Source organism: Diadema setosum, chromosome 7 (genome assembly GCF_964275005.1).
Source record: "Diadema setosum chromosome 7, eeDiaSeto1, whole genome shotgun sequence".
Taxonomy (NCBI): Eukaryota; Metazoa; Echinodermata; class Echinoidea; order Diadematoida; family Diadematidae; genus Diadema; species Diadema setosum.
This window is the reverse complement of record NC_092691.1, coordinates 41,143,905-41,163,747: the sequence shown is the minus strand read 5'-3', so window position 1 is coordinate 41,163,747 and position 19,843 is coordinate 41,143,905. Positions and strand designations below refer to the sequence as shown.

Here is a 19,843-nt window from a genome sequence, read left to right as displayed (position 1 = left end):
GGGACCTCCATTTGAAGAGTTTGTTTGCAAAAACCGATAAGTCCATATTTGCCAAATGGAGATATTTGCGATTAAAGGTCAAGAAAAATAAAGAGAATAATAAGAAAATTTTTGCTTCTTTTGACCATAACTTCAAAAATATACCTTTATATGTAGTGACCAATATGTCATTTAAAAGGTTTTATTTTGTACTCTATGACATAGGCCGTACTTCAAAATCTTCAAAAATGGACTTATCGGTTTTTGCAAACAAACTCTTCATTTTATGTCCTATCCGAGGGACAGAGTGTTTTGCCTCTTGCTAGAGGGGACGGTATGTTTACACACAACATTGCTCAGTCCAGACTCGGGTTCGAACCCGGGCCGCGTGATCGTGAGGCAGACGCGCTACCGACTGAGCCAACTCACCGCCAACTCTGGGTACCAACTCTGGGTAATCACATGATTGTGATGCAATAACAGCCGAACTTTTCATCGTCCATCTAAGGCTAATCACTGTGTAAAATCTATATCTATAAATATGAAGACGTCTATGCAATCGTCAACATCTTTTCCCTGTATTTATAGACTATTTTGACTTCTCCATTTTAATATCTTATACTTTGTACATGCACATTGTATTTGTTTAATGGATGATTGATTGATATCATCAATGGTTGAGTCAAATGTTTTCAATTAACTGAAAATCCTGCACGGGAGCAACATTAGAGCATTTGCTTTCAAATGCTCCAAGATGTTAGTAAGACAATGAAGAGCTGAAAACAGCATAGATTAAGCACGTATTACACTTTTAGGCAGATTAATGGATACAACCTCGCTACGTACACGGGCTCATTTGAACACGAAAACAATGTCTGCCTAAGAATTTCTGACAAGGGCATATGGACAATGTTAGCGGAATAACATGTATAATGACATATCATTGAAATCCGGGTAGTGTTTTTTTATCATTCGAAAATGTATGTATATCCTATATATAGGATTATGTTTATATAATACAGACACATTATGATATATGATATTACATTTAAAAAAAACTGAAAAAGAGTATACATGTTATCATACATGTTGTTATGTAACTTTTAAATGTAGTATGCAATATAAAAGACGTGCGTGAATCTTATACAATGTATTGCAAATTTGGTCTGCAGGCCACACTGAACTGAAACCACGTGCCTTGAACTGACCAATTGATGACGTCGATCATGCCACGCACCTTACATGCGAATTAATATCTTAAATTGCAGTCATGAAACTTGTTGGAAAAAGGGAATTGAAATTACAACAACAATTATTCTGAATATAACAAATAAACATATACAGCAGAGGCAGTAGTCATAAAAGAGTGAAACTCAGACAGGTCAGACAAAAGAGAGATTATTTTTCTCAAATGATTTTAAAAGCTAGATCTCAATACTACTAGCTAACACACACACACACACACACACACACACACACACACGCACACAAATACATCAGACGACAAGCACACCGTTGTACTATTCTGAGTAATCAAGATAATGGACTTATAAAATCCCAGCAAAGACGTATATACAACCATGACAACTAACCAGTTTGCACCTTTGAAGCACGTCCAATGGATACCCTTTTCATCAAACACATCATAGAAATGGAATGTCTAGGATGATCGTCAGTGTCTACATTTATCTACAGGGGTAGAAAACATATCATGTATAGTTTGCAGCAGGAATTTGTAAAATGCTCTCATCGTTATGATTACCAGGATTAGTAAGTCATACTTATCAGTGTTACTATGATAGTATTTGCATTGCAATTCATTGCACTCCATGGAAAATAGCTTCAACTTTTTACCTTTACAGGTGCAGTTTTGCACATTTCAGGACAGTGAACACCTTTAAAGGTATAGCTTCGCACCTTTCTGGTCTGAAAGGTGCAAAAATGCACCCGTACAGGTGCAAAGTTGAACCTATTTTTCTTAGGGTGTATGACCACAAAAACAACAACAATAAAAGTAAACCTCTGCCAACTGGAGCACTGTGATTCATGTCCCTTGTCGACGTGGGTCTGAGTCCAAGAAAGACCCAGACGGCTGCTACTCAAGGCTTTAGGCACGCGGAGAGTTATTCTAAGAGATCACGGTTTTCACCATGCTCCCTGCGTAGTCTGTGTTGTGACACTGAATATTTTCTCCTTTATTTTGTGTTTTTACTTCATACCACTATACTTGTTACCTTTCGGCCCCAACGCTTCCATGCGGTCTTCCTTCCATCGAGGCGTTAAGGAAATGAACGTGAATGGGACGTCCATTTTGGATTGTGCCGTCATCATTTTCGCTGTCCTTTGGCACGTTGCGGCAAAGCTCCGATGCTGCCAAAGAGCCTCTGCGGATGTCTCCCACCGTGGTGCAGCTAGCGCGCTGCATGGGGAACACCAATCCCCCGTTCAGCCTGATAAGCCGGCGCAATCCGTCCAACGATCTCTCATAGCTCTCCTTCGTGGATTTGTCGATGGTGAGAATAAGACGGTTCTCGGCGTCGCGGAGCTCGCCCGTCCTCTTATTGTAGATGCCGTGGAGCCCGTGCTCGACGATGTCGGCCCCCATGAGCTCCTCGTGGAGAGAGACACGAAGACCGACGGTGATCTTGAGGACGTAGAGGAAGAGGAATGATGTGACGGCCGTCCATCCACAGAGACATACCACAGAGAGAAGCTGGACTCCCAGCAACCAGAAACCTCCACCCTTGATTAATCCTACAAGAAGGAAAAGAAGACAAATCATGCATAATTAATTCCACATTTGTAACTGTCTTGTAACATAGCATAAAACCTTGTATTTAAAGGGATTGTATAGTTTTGGTTGAGAGAGGGGAATCAGTGATCAGATTTGAACTTTTTGAGAGGTAATAAGAGACCGACAACTGACAAGCTGGAGACCTGAAGCGCCATCTTAACCAAAACTATACCATTCCTTTAAGTACTGTAATGGCTAAAGTAATTGAAAGTTTCTTGAAATATATCTTAAAGGGCAGTATTTCAGAACCAGCCATCGTATATATGATACAGTCAACCACAAAAGCACAAAAACGCAAATTACTAGTATTTACTCCCCTCTTTGGGATTCATTCATGTATTTCTACGAAAAAAAAAAATAAATCCGGAATACTGTAAAAAACAACAACAAAAGGACTGAAAAAATTGTTTGTATAGGAATGAGAGTTCATTTTCGGTCAAGGTTGAGACTAACCGTCATGGCGATTGAACGTCCCAAGGGTGTCAACCTCGCCAAAAATCCCCACAGCCAGTAAGCCCCAGATGGCCGGAAAGAGATGTACGGGCACGACGCTGACTGGGTCGTCGAGTTTCAGCTTGGACATCAATGGCGTGGCAGCACAGCCGATGACGGCGCCCACGGCACCGATGACGATGGATTGCCACGGGTGGGCAAGCGCGCAGTAAGCTGTGAGAGATAGATATCAACCGATAGAGGTATACATGTGTGTAACACACACACACACACACATACATTATATATATGTATAAAATTATATAGTATAACGTGAAGTTGCCTTGGCCACGTCAGTGATAGGGGTTGCATTACATGTATTTCGTATAATAGAGAGCTTTAGATTTTGACGCGCGGACGTTTGAGACAAAGCTTGCGCTGGACGTTCTCCTCTCCCCTGCGTCGTGCTGAAAAGTAGCTTTAGATTACGCTGGGACGCAATGTATAAAAAATAAAATGGCGTCCCCATATGATCAGTGCATAAAGTAGTTCTCTACGTTGCAAACTGTGCGGACGTAAAAAATAGCCCAGTACGCGTAGTGAAAAACTCAGGCGACGCAAGCTAAAAATAGATCGATTTGACGCGTGTTTTTGCACAGAACATGTTTTTTTCCTCTGAACGTCCCCTCGCGAAAATCTAAAGCTCCCTAGAAGTGACGGAAAGGGGGAGGCAGCGGACGTTGCGGTTGTTCACTCTATTTAGTGCTTTTAATGTCAATACTGAGCTTTCGACCCTTCGACGGACATTGGACAGGGTTTTGGAAATCAACATAACAAAACAAAAGCAACCAATTTGCAACGAAACTTGAACAAAAGTAAGCGAATACAAAGTAAAAACAGCGACTTAACATGAATTCATCAGAATAGCAATTTGACGTAAAAGAACATGCACGGAGGTGTTAGCAACATAACAGCAATACATTCATATATATATATATTGTATATAAATTATATATATATATATATATATATATATATATATATATATATATATATATATATATATATATTATGTAGAGAGAGAGAGAGATGGAGAGAGGAAGAAAAACAAACATAGATTAGTGTTATTGTAACGCAATAGAGAGTGAGTCTGTCTCGGTGTAGATGTAGATGATGCTTGTCCTAAATGGGATACTTGGGAGTGATGTCACCGTTTCAATCAAAACAGTTTGCTCATCACATTAACCCCACTCTAAAGATATCGTTTTGAAAACTTCAGCAGAAATAATGAAAAAAAAAAGAAAAATTGCATCGCCGTTGCAGTAGATTTGAAGCAGCAATTATAGAATAGCTAAAGAGAAAAATTGCATCGCGGTTGCAGTAGATTTAAAGCACCAATTATAGAATAACTAAAGAGAAAAATTGCATCGCCGTTGCATTAGATTTAAAGCACCAATTATAGAATAACTAAAGAGAAAAATTGCATCGCCGTTGCATTAGATTTAAAGCACCAACTATAGAATACCTAAAGAGAAAAATTGCATCGCCTTTGCAGTAGATTTGAAGCACCAATTATAGAATAACTCAAGGTGACAATAATCCCATTTTGGGCAATTTTAACAAACCTTGTCAGTATGCATTTGATTATAGAGCTGATTACTGGACAGTGTTAAAGGTATAATAGAATATTGGTTTAGGTGAGGATTCAGCTTTAAATTTTCCGCAAGATACTTAAAAATCACTTCATGAAATGTTAAAGAACACCCAATTCTAGGAAAAATTCAATGTTTACTGCATGTTGATTTTTTTTTTTAAATGGCTGAGATATCACAAACAAAGTAAAACAAAGCGATCCTATTAAAAGGTGGGTCCCACCTTTTATTAGGATCACTTTGCTTGGGATATTGCAGCCATTTCAAAACCTATTTTCATCTAACATACTTTGAATTCCTCTTAGAATTTTACATTCTTTCATTATTTCATATTGTAGAGGTTTCTTATTATCTAAAAAAATCACCATCAAAAAGGGTTGGAAACCGACTCCCCATCTCAACCGAAACTATACAATCCCTTTAAACCATTCACCAACATAATATGCCAAACTTTTCTATTAGCATTCAGGTAATCCATCCAAACTTGACCTAGTTGTAAAGGTAGCAAGCCCAGTCACGTACAGATATCATGGTTATGAACCTCTGTCCTACCGGAAGGCCGTGATATTACACAGGGAATTAGTAGGATTGGGTAATCTGTATAAATGGATAATGCAGTGGGTTTCTCGATGTGTGCCAAATGGCGAACAAAGTGCATTATGCATATTAAGGGTTTAGGGCGCTTCCAGACTTGACGACACGAATTCACCAATGGAGAATTTCAATTCAATTAAGTTTAATTAAAATTTCATTGTTAATTTTCAACAAAACAAAATGACTCTTCACTCCTTGTAGACTAATATGCACTGTATGATAAATGGAATCTAGGTCTTATACATTAGCAAAAAAAAAAAATATGACAATGAAACATTGCAAGAATTCATCAAAGTGAATCAAAATAAATTGAGACAATCTCTGAAGAGATAATTCTTGTTATGTGTTGGCCCCTCCGAAGAAGGAAACCAATACAGAAATAGGTTTGGATGCCAACTTAGGAGACACGTAGTATGACGGTATAGAGACAAGCTGAAGAAAAACAACATGACACAAGACTGACGTCACAACAAGACTTCTTGAAGTAAAACTGACATGACTATGGTGAGAACGAGACAATGATTATGAGACAAGACTAACATGACAACGAGACAATGATTATGAGACAAGACTAACATGACAACAAGACCACAGAACTGCAGAGAAGACGAGTAAATTATACGAAGACAGCCACCTACAGAAATATGTCGAGACGTGACTGTACAGCGTGAAAATGGAAAGGAAATGGGTGAATTACAGATATGACTTGAAGAGAGACTATAAAGCTAGACAAAAACCATGATATCTGCCCTCGTATACAATCGACGCAATAGAATATGTGGCAATTCATGTGGATTTTGCAAATTAGTCACAAAGTAGGCCTAAAGGACAATTCGATTCTGCAATTCATAAGGAAACATGAGATTTAAAAAAAAAAGCAACTTCAAATTCTTTTTGGAAAAATACTAGTAGACAGTTGACAGGGACATACAAGACAGTATATCATGTGCGATAAGGAAGAAAGGGCTCCAGAACGCATGCCATTTCCAGTCAGACCGACTTTTATTACCAATGCTACATGACTTAAATTTCATGGCATTCAAAGCAACAAAGCGGAGCAGGTAGTTCATAAAAAAAAAAAAAAAAAAAAAAAAAAATCGCCCTCCATCCAAAGAATATACAATACATTAACGACAAACGGAAAACTGAACAGGAATAACAAAGTACATGTTTGATGTAGAGTTCTTGACAAGACTCCTTTTTTTTTGTCCAGAAAGGTAAACATGTTACGTTGACGGCCTAGATCTGTTAATCATGGCGTCAATGGTACACGTCGTAAATAACGTGCTTTTCAAGCTCAAGAAATGGCATTTTGGGCGTTCTTATTCTCAGAACCTCAAAGATGTAGATGCGGTAGCCTATCTTTCTTTTAGATTCGTGTCCTTCTATCCAGCAACTAAAAAAGGAGGCTGGAATGAAGATAGCGCACTCCTACACAATGGAGGAAAAATTACGAGGTCGACGCCGACATGCCGTCTCTTCCTGTGTATCCTACATGGTTATATCATTCTTTTTTTTAATGCTAAAAGGTTTGGATAGTCTATGTCATCTAACATTGAAATTTCGTGTCTAGTTTGCTTTTCAGTAGGTAAACACACACACACACACACACACACACACACACACACACACACACACACAACACACAAACAAACGGCAGCAGTATACTGATGTTTTCACAATGGGGAAAATTTTCCAGCCTGTACATTCGTTATTGCTTATTCTGATAATAAAGTACATATTACTGTGGTAGGAACGTCCTTGCTTTGTATTGTAGAGAATTTAATCAGTTAATGCAACTTCCGAAATTTGAATTCATGCCATCAGTAAAGAATCGTATTGGGAAAAAAAATGCGGCATGTCATGTTGGTTGATAGTCTGATGTGCAGACTCAAATAATATCTTCTCCATCAATAATTACCCGTTATAGAAACCAGCGATGCAAGGACAGAGTTGATCAACCAGCCAATGTTGAATTTCCGACCAAGGGTAAGATAACTGGAGGGGCAAAGATAGAAATACACAACGCTAACAATGTACATTAAGATTACTTTCTAGCATTGAAATGACGAAACAAGATACATGGTATGCTGCTTACAGAGGAAAAGAAGCAAGCAAATGGACAAACAACCTCATTGCAATTCTTTATCGAAAGAAAATGATTGTATATACTTGTTTTTCTTTCCAGCATTTTCATTCCAACATGTTGTATCTAACAGTCAATGCATTGAATTTGCAGTTGTTATGTCTATACATGTATATTCATTAAATGTGATGCTCAACGAAAAATGCGTAGGCCTACACATGAATCATACCGGAGAATATATCTTTTAATGTTGTTGTTTTTTTTCTTCTGAAGATTGCAATTACAGTTTGCTGTTGACAGTTAAAACAAAAGGTAAGGGCGGAAAAAAATAGAAGAAACATAATTACCTGAGAGTAATTCCTGTTATCCCTCCAGAAATGGATGCAAGGATAGTAGAAACCGCCGATCTGGGAATTCAAGATACAATTTAAACATGATGAAACAGTATTATACACGACACGAGTGGTTACCACGTAACAGTACACCATGCCCTGATTTTTGTCATTACATTTTGATCGTCTCGTGGTTATTAGGCTACGGTCACAACTCAGAGCAGCGACCGACCGATTTGTAACCTGGTCGGTCGCTGCTGAAATTTTGGCACCGCCCAGCAGTTTTTGGAGATGCTGAGCAGGCTGTAAAACCCTAGCGATGGCCGAGCAGTGCCCTGTCGATTTCCCGTCGGTCACCGATCGATTTTCAGAAAAAAATGGTGAAATATTGGGATCTGCAACGCGCAGAGTCCGAGCAGTCACCGAGCGATGCCCCATCGGCAACTGGACGATCTCCCACCGGTCACCGGCCGATTTTTACGAAATCGCTCAGCGACCGACGGGTGATCGATAGGTCATCTACCGGTGACCCGTAGGCGTACCGACGGCTACCCGCCGGTCTCTGCCGGAAATTTCTCACGAGCTACCTGTGTTTATTAATGTACCTATGTGATTTGTGATGTGTTAATTAATCAATCAATTAAGATAAAACTCGAGGCAAAAGATCTAAGAGTTAAAGGGACTGTTAAGTTTTGGTTGAAACCTTATTTCAGGTTTCTAACATTTTTAGGTGAGATAATGAGAAACCGATTATGAAATATGAACAAACATTTAATTCTATGAGGAATTCAACGTTTATTTGATGAAAATTGGTTTTGAAATGGTTGAGATATCCCCCCCCCAAAAAAAAAAAAGAGCGATTCTAATAAAGTGTGGGACCAAAAGTTTATTAGGATCACTTTGTTTTACTTTGTTTTTGGATGTTTCAGTCATTCCAAACCCGATTTTCATCAAATAAACTTTGAATTCCTCTAAAAAGGTATGTTCTGTACTATATTATAAGTGTTTTCTTGGTATCTCGCAGAAAGTTAAAAGCCCAATTCTCATCTCCACAATACTGTACCATCCCTTTGAATTATCAACTAACAAACTTCAGCTATGTGATACCACAGATAACTAGACTTTAGGAAATAAAACAAAAGGGAGGAACACCAAAGATGGAACAAAGATTAAAATAGATTAGATTTTTCCAGAATATCTTCAAAAAATCTCCAAAATATCTTTTATATTTTACAGTATTTTTCTATGCCTATTTAATTTTATATTTTGATTTTCCCCATCTCTTGTCATTCATTTCTTCTTCAATCAATAGGCCTTAAATGAATGATAAGGTAACCAAACCATATTTTACTACGTCAACATATCAACACTAACTTTTAGCTTTCATCTCTTTTGCCCCAAAGAGGTTGCCTCTGACTTCCATGTCCCTCATGTTGGTTGCCAAGATATTGAGATGCTGAGATGTTGGTGGGGTTTCTTTGCCTTTTATTACTCCCCTTGCTTCTTCGTTAGATTGTCTTCTCCATCTCGTCCCTGGTTTCCTTCAGTGCTTCTGTCATTTTTATCTTAACTTTTTTAGTCCCTAAGTCGCTCGACGGCGACCGCTCGATCTCTTCTCTTAGTTTTCCTCTGTGCTGTTGTCATTTTTGTCTCTATTATTTTTGTTCCCTAAATCGCTCGGCAGTGACCGCTCGATTAGGTCAGTGCCTGGGCGGTTCCCGCTCGGACACCGAGCGTATTTTGGGCAGCGAGTGAAAACTGGTCGGTCGCCGCTGAGATTTTAACTCCGCGCTAAAACTTCAGCGGCGACCGACCGATGACCCAAAAATCAGTGGCGCCTGGTCGGTCACTGGTCGGTCACCGGTCGTTGTCCGACCGGTTTTGGCTAAAAACTCGCCGACCGGTCGCCGAGTAGGCTGATTTTGGGGGTTGTGACCGTAGCCTAAAGGTAGCGAGAAAGCTCGGGTATCTGGAATGAATTCATCCGTCTTTGCTACGTCAGTATAAGTTTGCCCTTTGGTATAAAAGCACACAGCCGTCCTGTTTTGCATTCTTATCACGCTCAAATTTTGGTAAGTAATGAAATTTCTGAAGGTACAGCATTGGAAATTAAGCAAAATAGGAATATACTAAACTTTATAATGACATACTATGTATACAATTCATCTACATTATAATTTGTATAATTATAAAATGTATAATATGCGTGAAGTATGAATACATTATGTTATTTGTATAACTGTTTGTTCGAAACTAAAGGAAACAAGCCTATTGAAGGTAAATCCGTCGCCCGAAATAAGATAAAACTGAGCACTTTAGAGCAGGACAAGATGAATGATACTGAATGCACGAATGAACAACAAACACCGACAAATAGTTGCATGTGGCATCGTCTACGGAAAGAGAAACCTCTCGACTTGTCAGGCTTGTGCTGCGCACTATCTATCAATTTACATAATGAACTAACGTTCTCCATGAACGCGTCTTTGTTTTTCTATTTGGGCAGCAAACGAAAAACAAACACGATTGCAAACTTACTTTATTGTGAGGATCCATTTCTGACCGGCTACGCCGTACGTGCTGCCGCAGTTGAAACCAAGCCATCCCCACCTTAGCATAAAAGTGAAATGAATTGCTAATGAAATGACGTTTTGCAGAGAGGTTTTAGCTCAACAACTGATTCTGATATCTTTCTTGTTGTTTTTGTAATTCTTTGTTCAAATCATTCTTGCTAAACAGCTCCTTTGTAGTTTATCAATTTTAGTCTTTTGTATCAAACAATGATACAAGTCAACGCTGCATTTGCCGAAATACTATGTATATGTAATTTGCTAAAATCGCTATCCCCCAAGACCCGCCTTTAAGTTGTTTATGTATCTTTTTATCATCTATATCAACAAATAACAAAAACCGAGGCTGAAGTTACCAAAACTAAGCGCAATCATTACCAAGCCTATAAACAAATCTCCGGAAATACAATTAGTGTAAGGATTTTCATTTAATCACAGAATATAGGACATCATACTTGAAGAACGTAAAAAGTATGTAAATTGATTTCATTAGTCTCTTTATTACTATACTGGTATGGAAAATAATGTATCCTCAGAATTTGTTTTCATGCACTGACATAAATATACATATATACGATCAATCAGAAGCAAAACACTGCCTCAAGTAATATCATATCGCTCTGAATTCTGATAACATCAGTATTCAGCATATTCCAAATATCCTGAAGTCCAGTCATTTTCCGAAACCCCAGGAACCGAGAAGAATTTATGTCGGAAATAACAGCAAGGTAATGCAAATGTCGAAATGAAAATTTTCGCTATGGATTTTTTTTTTTTTTTTTTTTTTTTTACAATACCAAATCATCATTTCCCTCGAGGAGAGTATACATATTGTGGAATGAAAGTAATTAAACGTCATGGGTTTGACCTATTGCATCACAGTGCTAACAAAATTTCCATGTAACGTCATGCGGAAAAAGCCATTAAATCAAAATTTTTAGCGATGACATAAAACGGAATGTGGGAAAAAGCTCTCTATTCTGTTGACATTTACATGACACTTAAGTAAAATGCATTATCACAGCTCTCAAGTCACCCAGTTTTCTTTAATATCCATGTCTCCTCCTATCATTATTATTATCATTATTCCTACTATAATAGATGCTATTGTCGTTACTGCTGTTATCATTGACAGCATCATCATGAGTAGCAGCAACATCATTCCAACTTCACTTAAATTATCAGAATTATGATAAAAAATTATGAAAAAATTCTAAATTGAAGACTGTCACACTTATCTTTTTGAACTCTCATTAACTTAAAAAGTAATGCATTAATTGTAAGAAGGGTAAACATATGATAAGCGGGAATAAGAATTTAGATGCTAGTTGGTAAACATGGAAATACTGAAAGGCCTAAATGAATAAAGTATTTTAAAATCGTATTTTCTAAACTTACCACAACATGAAGAGACCAAGGAGTGTGTTGATAGGACTGCCTTGAACTGGCTTATCCTCCTGGGGGCCAAACCGACCGTGTCGAGGCCCCAACATGATGATAGCCACCAGACCAGTTACTCCTCCTAACAGGTGCACCGGTCCAGCCCCTGAAATATCGACAACACCCATGGTGTGTAGCCACCCATTGGGAGCCCAGATCCAATGGGCTGGGACGGCGTACACGAAGGTGTTGAGAAAGGAGAAGATGATGTAGGCTTCGAGCTTTGTGCGCTCCGCCATCGCACCACTTACGATTGTCGTGGCCGTGGTTGCGAAGGAAGCGTGGAAGAAAAAATGAGCGAAGAGGTGACCGAGCTCGGCGTCGACTCGCATGCTGTCCACGAAAAAATCGCCAATGCCAATGTAAGGGTTCGAGCCTTCATTGATGCCGAAGCTCAGGCCGTAGCCGAACATCCAAAACGATATGCCACCGAAGAGGACGTCGACGGCGTTCTTGACCATGATGTTGACCTCGTTTTTCAGAGTCACGCTCCCGGACTCGAGAAGGCCAAAACCGGATTGCATGGTGAAGATGAGGAAGGCGCTGGTCAAGATCCACGTAGCATCATCCCACGTCGCTGCGCGATATGCAGTCGGACTTCTCTCCGTCGAGTTCGTTACCAGTCCGACACTAGTCGAAGGCGCTGCCATCGTAGTCATGATCGCTTATACACAAACTGTCCACTGCTCGACGTCGTGTTGACACGTTTTCCTTAAATAAAAATCTAAGCCGTCTCACTGGATATACAGTCCGAGCAACAAACGTAGGTCGGCGAGTTACACATCCGTGATTTTCCGAGAGAAATTATTTCGCGGGTCCATATAGCGCCACAGCTGCTGTGTCATTGCCATGCATCACGTATATCATAATTTAGACAGCTACACAATTGGTGTGTGAAAAAACACACCGTATCAGTGTGCAGCGGTGAGAGTATGAATTATGTTCCTTGCGTCAAACATCCAGAAAAGTAAACTACTTGATTTTTGCCTTTGATAGTCATTATCTATTACCTGAAGTAAAGTTTTTTTTTTTTTTTTTTTTTTTTTTTTGCGAGAACACAGTGTGTCAAAGTAGCACTGTTTACGTTTTCACTTAATCACAAGAAACTGAATATACTTTCGTCCACGTGCCTTCGCAGGTTTTACGTTGATTTTTTTTTTCTGTTCAGTAATGAAATGTTCACGGGTATGACGTCAGCATATGACGTCCGTTCTGATTATGTTTACAAGCATTGAGATACAATTCATTGAGACTGGGTTGATTCATACCTTTTGGTTATTGATCGTAACTGTTGAAATACACCCAATAAATGATGACATTTTCAATATGTCCCCCAAGAATGAAAGGTTAAGTGTAATGCTCTCTTCTTCCTTTCATCTTTTTGTGTTTGTCGGACGGCCAGACGGCCAGGAGTTATACATTAAAAAAAAGAAACAATCTACTAATGATACATCCTCGATCCGACCTTTTTTGGCCAGTGTCTAGCTCTTGGACCGTCGATAGCTCGTCACTGCTCGTGAGTCTATGTCGAGCTCGTGGGCCTTAACTGTCCACTTTGAATGGTGTCCATTTCCTTGGCTGTGTGACTCGTGAGTGTCGAGCTCGTGATGATGTGTCGAGCTCGTGATGTGTCGAGTTCGTGACGTGCTTTGGTGCTTTTTACTTTCATATAATCACCACTTTTCCATCCGGCATGTCCGGAGGTACATAATTTAGATGGCTTTGCTGAAAGCAACCATGCTGGAGTAGGGCTGCTCTTTCTGCACTATTATTACTCTATTACTCATTTATTCCATCACGCTGTTCGCACACTGAGTTTTATTTGGATGGGCTACAATTCCTTTGCTTGGTTCAGCTTGGTTGGTTGTGTGTGTGTGTGTGTGTGTGTTTGTTTGCTTTGATTCGTTTTCTCTTTTTTTTTTTTGAGGGGGAGGTGAAAGAATGACAGGATTACTTCGTCATTGCTAGCAATATTATGCTTTTTGCATGATTGTAAGAATTCTCAAGTGATGGTGTATCGACTGTGCAAACTTAGATTAATGTTGCCTGAATGATGGAATCCTATTTTACATTCAGATTTTTCTCTGAAACTATTTTAAACATATGGTAAAACTATTGCCAAAGACCCATCTATCAAATACCATTAAGATTGATGCTCATGACATATTGCACAAGGTGTTCGATCTTAGAATTCTCATCAAACGGAAACGTACAATTTCCAGGACTGTTTTCTTTTAATCTAGTTTCGGTCAATATAATTTTGTGCCTTTGTCCGACAAAGTAGGCCTAGTGGCCTGATTCAAGTAGCCAGTGAACGCATTTCCGTAATTGCATGCAAAAAAGAATAAAACTGCTGTTCCGGGATCGATGGAAGAAGATTGCTCAATTGGCCACTGCCGGCAAATGAGTTTGAAATGAGATGGACAATTTCATTTTGAATTTTTTTTTCTCGTCTTCGGGCAAGAATGCCGTTTCACACGATTCTTTGTTCTGTACATTCGCCTCGTTCAACGATAAGTAGACTTCAGACAATAAGGAGGCACCACTTGAATGGAATTACATATGTATTTCGGTCTCTTTTATTATTGGGGGAATGATGCGTGCTGGTGGTTACGGGGGGGGGGGTGGCAATTGACACTAATGCATTTACCTTCTCGTGAAATTCTGAATTAGTGTAGGTTTTTCTTTCGCGTTTTTGCGAAACCAAAGATACCACCGCTGTTCATTTCTAAGAAAATTGAGCTGGAAATGTAAATGAAAAGAATGGCGTAACTCTATGCTCTTATCTTCTTATACGAGGGGAGTGTGCCTTTCTTCATTAACAAATGCGGATGAATACCCTCAACATTAACTAAATGACTGTAGCGAACCTTTTTGTGATGACGAAGTGAAATGAGTTAAAGACAATGTGAATTTTCTTAAGGTAATCTGATGGTGGTTGCGCTAACTTGATGTAGCACTTACCATTGGTGGCAAATCAAATTTTGAAACCATTAGCGTGGTTTAAAAAAAAAGGAAACAAACCCCAAACTCATCTGCAAAGTCCTGCTTTAGGTTAAGTAGTGACGCATTTGGAAAAGGAAAAACATACAGAGAAAATACTTGAATAATTGTCTCTATGGAAGCATCTAACTATGAAAACCCAGAACAAATTTCGGTTGTCCCCTTTTTCAAGTTCCTTGGGTTAAATTCATATTGTCTCGTCTAATCAAATTGTAACATGGTGCTTCCTTTCATTTTTGTTTTGTCTTTTATCGAAGGATAATTAGATACGTACGCCATGTCATCTCAAGAAATGGAACATTAATGATGCTACAATGACTAAAACTGGAAATATAGTGTCTCCGAAAACTTTTGATACTGATATGTCTAAAACAAGCATTTGTGCGTACTCAAATTTCTCTACCCTGGATCTTTTTTTTTTTTTTTTATAGATTCAGGATAAACGTGACTTTGTATCTGACGTTCATAATATTTTGTAGCAAAAATGTATCACGAACCATTAAATTGGTAAGGATTTTATACACTAATGAAAATCAAAATGAAAAGATAAGACATTAATGAAAGCAAGGAAATAGAGTGAGATAAATTGAAAAAAAAATCAAACCTCAAGATAAGGTATTGTTCGTAAAATAGAGTATAACAAGCATGATGGAGATTCAAAAAAAGAGAAGAAAATAAAGGATGCATGCTACGTACACTGTCAACATATACTCAGACCAAACCGTTTTAAGATGGCAGGAAAACAAAATGAAAACTGTTTTTTTTTTTTGGGGGGGGGGGGGCAGGTTGCTGGTCCTAGTGTTTAGGTTTCTTAGTACTAGTTCGTGTGTATGTGTGTGTGTGTGTGTGTGTGTGTGTGTGCGTGTGCGTGTGTGAGTAAGCGTGTGCGTGCGTGTTCGTGAACGCGTGGGTGCGTGTCGATGTGTTAGATACTACATTATGCAGTATTCACAGGCGAATTACAGCTTACACCGCATGATGTAAGGATAAACATGAGTGTCTGCATGCTGCCGCTTTATTATCAAAACCTTTACGCATTGGAAGGAGGTATCAGGTTATCTGCTCTTTCATTAAGTATACTGGACGTGCTGTGTGTACGTTGATCTTATTACAAACTACTGATTACTCCTGGAAATTGTACGTGATCGCAACAATGAAGATTTGATTTTTTGTGTTTCTGTAACTGGAGAAAAAAAGAGAGAGAAAGAACAAATTATAAAACGAAGGACTAAACCAATGGACGTGGTCGGGGCAAGTCTTTCATAAGAGCTTACATTTTTGTCTTTGCTCTAAAGACTCACCTTAAGACGAAATGTCTACCGTGTTTCCTAATAGTTTGCACGAGTAGAGGGTAAATTGATTAATGCTGAAGCTATTTTGTCCTACACAAAAGACGTTACGGACTTCGGAGTGTTTTGTTGCCACCATACACACATGAAACGCAAAGGCTACCTGCTCTGTCAAACTACGGTACAAATTACAGCCCGTGGTCTGACCGCCCTTAACAAATTATATTCACCGCGAGCCCTTTCAGATTTTAATTAGATAATAGTTCTTAGAATAAGAATAAGGAAGTGTTTTTCCCCCTTTTTTCCTCCTGTTGTTATCAAACACAGGTAAGGAAAGTACTTCCTTATATCTACAGTTTTGTAATTATTTCTATCATCAATAGTTAGCATAAAATGAACGTGTATAACACTTAGCCATTAGCTGAGGTTGTTCCTAATAAGAGGCGGGGTCACCTGTTCTCACTACGAGAAAGAGCTGGTTGAGAAGATAAAGTGTTTTAGAGGCTTTTTAATCTATTGTTGTGTGCTTCCTTTTAGCCTCTACGACAGAGTGGTAAAGCAAACTCCAATTCTATCACAAATCCACTTTATTTCATGACGTAAAGAAAGCTGCAGGTGTTGCCTACAGCTTGGAGATTAAACACTTTGTTCGTCCTCTTATTTCTTCACTGAAAATACTATAGCATTTGGGTATTATGAGGCTAATGGGTGATAAAGTGCATGTCATGTACTTTATTTGTTAGATATCTGAAGATGTTTTGTTTCTCTCTCAAGTTATATTTAAAGATTAACAAGTTATCAACTTTGCTTTTCTTTCTTTAAAGAAAGAAACTGAATAAAGCAAAGAAAGTATTCACTCATTTGTACAAAACCTGAAAATATCATTCAAAAATAAACCTTGATACTAGTCAGACTGGGAGTGTGTACCAACCGCGAGCTACAACGGTGATCGCAATGTAAACACGAGTTATTACTTAGGATTATGCAAACGGAAACTACAGCTGGCGCCCTAACTATCAATCCATTGTTTTCCAGCTCTCGCGAGAAAATGATCGCATTCAGAACTAATCGAAAAGCACTCAGAGAGCTCAGTCTAGTCAAGCAACTCATTTACACCCATATTGTCATTTCCAACAATTAGATTATAGTCCAGCATTTATATCATCAGCATTATTATATTCCTTGATAATCAAAACACATCCGTAGCATTTGGAACACGTTAATATCATTTTTAGTCGAAAAGCTACTCTCAAATTATCCTATTTCCCAATTATACAGACTCCCTCAAAAGAAAACAAAATTAAGAGAAAAAAAAAATCTTGGATCTAGACGGTTCACTCTACCAAAATGTAATTATTTGTTTCTGGTGTCATCATCAACCTTTCCTTAAAAAAAAAATCATGCGAATTCGTTAATAATTTCATGAGTTATTTTGCAAACAAACAAATAAAAAACAAACAAACAAACCAATGAATGCCCTCGAAAAACATAACATCTTTGTTGGAGGTAACTATGGAGAGGCTGACAAGTTATTTGCAAGGTACAAAATTACACCTAAACGAACCAACACACACAACACACACACACACACACACACACACACACACACACACACACTCACAGATAAACATGCATATGTATGTACACACGTGGGAAAGTGTGTGTATTCGTACTCTTACTCTCGATTGGTTCAGCAAGTTCAGCGACGAAATACAAGATATCCCTCAATTTCTGTGCGCATGCGCTCCAACTACAAGGTTGGCAATCAGTTACCATCTAATGAAGATAGCCGTACGTACTGTCAAGCCTCAGTGGCAGATTCTAGCTCGCAACGTCAATGGAGTTAAGCAAGTTGAACATTTAAAAAAGCTAAAACAAACATTAAAACAGTAACGTTGACTTCCTTCTATCTCTCGTGAATGTGCAGCTGTATTTGCAACAACGGCTATAAATAGTGAGGCGCTGGTCGTTTCAAGGTCAGGTCAGCAGACTCTATAGAATGAGTGGGAAAACGTTGCTCTGACTAGCATCGATTCAGCCAACTTCATTTATTCATACCTCATGTCGGACTATCACGTGTTTTCTGACCGTTGCCAGATTGTGTTGGATCTTCTGATGAACAAAGAGGCAGTTTATTCATCCTTACCTTAAGAACTTTATAGCAAGATTACTCATTGACAATAATCGCCTGAAAAGAGTGATAATGAAGCAAGTAACGCCTACCCCAGTTCCGAATGCCACAAACATTTCCTGCCATGGCTATGAGAACGAAACGGACTGCTACTGGAACACCACGTTGAACAGTACGACGGAACCCGACCGGACACCGGGCACTAGCTGGGACGACGCCACGTGGATTCTGACCAGTGCCTTTGTCATTTTTACCATGCAATCAGGTAGGCCATTCACGTCCTTTGTATCTTACCCGAGAGCTTGTCTAAAAGCACCGAATTGAAGCCTCTGTTGATTAAAAGCATGAAGAGAAACAAGAAGAAAGGAATAAGAATAAGAATAAGAATAGCACAGTCACAGACATGCATGCCGAGAGACAAAATGCAAGTTTTGTTGTCTTTCACGATGTGTACGGTAAGATAAAAATAATAATTTAACAATTATACAATGTTTGGCAGAGATATAAGAGAAAAAACAATTCATATATACACTAGCGTCTCTCTGCATGTTTATTTTTATATGTCTGTCTGTCTGTCTGTCAGTCAGTCTGTTTGTCTGTCTGTCTGTCTGTGTCTCCCTTCCCCCCTCTCTCTTTCTCTGCAAGTCTACCACTCATGTAGCTCCTAAAACTCGATCTACTCAAATACATTGACACATAAATTGATTGCCTGTCAACGTGTAAAGAAATATGGTAAGTTGTCGAGTGCGAGTGATAGATACACCAATCTGCAGTAATCCAAGGAAACACACTGCGTGGTCGGATGAAGGTCGCACCATTCGGCAATTCAAGTTAGAATTTAAATGACAGTGAAACATGGGTTGTGTTTTTAGTGCATCCAAGCAGACTAAACTAAAAGGAAATGAATGTAAGGGATTCAAAGGTGATATGAATGTATAGCTGACGCACTCTGATTTTACTTACAACGTTAGATGCGATTTCCTGGTTGTTGTTGTTGTTGTTGTTGTTTTTTGCAAAGAAAAAAAAAGAAATATGACTGCACTAATTACTTATAAAGGGAACTCTTTTGAATGATATATCCCATCCCCCTGCTGACAGAATTGCTCTTTCAAGGCCGCTTGTGCTATTATTTTTTTGGTCATTTATCTTTCGAAACGTTTCGTATGCAATTTAAATTATATACCTGTTTTCTACTTTTTTTTTAAACTTATTTCTCCTCTCTCTGCCCCCCTCTCTCTCTCTTTCCTTTTGTCTTGCTTTCACACAGTGTTACCCACGCACATATTAAAATACACATGAAGCCTTTCGTCACTTTGTATCTCAGTTGTTCATATTGTATCTATCCCGTTTGATGTATACTTTACAACCTTACATCGGCTACACATACTACGTTGCTTGCCGGAGTCATGGTTGGTACGTGGCTCATTTAGCGCATAAAGCATTGTATTTTTAAAGCGTGTTTTATATGGCGTTGCAGCTCCTCATCCAGCGGTTCCAACACCAAAACTTTAAAAATTCATAACTTTTGCATCGATTGTCCG

At 38.8% G+C, this 19,843-nt stretch overlaps 2 protein-coding genes across 2 annotated transcripts in view; one reads left to right on the top strand and one right to left on the bottom strand.

Annotated features, from left to right (window-relative positions):
- Positions 1 to 2,209: 2,209 nt before the first annotated feature.
- Positions 2,210 to 12,538, bottom strand: LOC140231248 (putative ammonium transporter 3). The gene is made up of 6 exons (XM_072311396.1): positions 11,838 to 12,538; positions 10,408 to 10,479; positions 7,885 to 7,944; positions 7,373 to 7,449; positions 3,227 to 3,439; positions 2,210 to 2,733 (listed from the first exon to the last, which is right to left on the bottom strand). Exons 1-6 carry the CDS (start codon positions 12,536 to 12,538, stop codon positions 2,210 to 2,212), a joined length of 1,647 nt encoding a protein of 548 aa, XP_072167497.1.
- A 5,836-nt stretch (positions 12,539 to 18,374) lies between these two features.
- LOC140231247 (putative ammonium transporter 2) overlaps positions 18,375 to 19,843 on the top strand; it is a 48,033-nt gene continuing 46,564 nt past the window's right edge. Inside the window, exon 1 of the mRNA XM_072311395.1 lies at positions 18,375 to 18,567. Coding sequence (XP_072167496.1) covers positions 18,375 to 18,567 — 193 coding nt within the window. The remainder of the gene's footprint in view (positions 18,568 to 19,843) is intronic.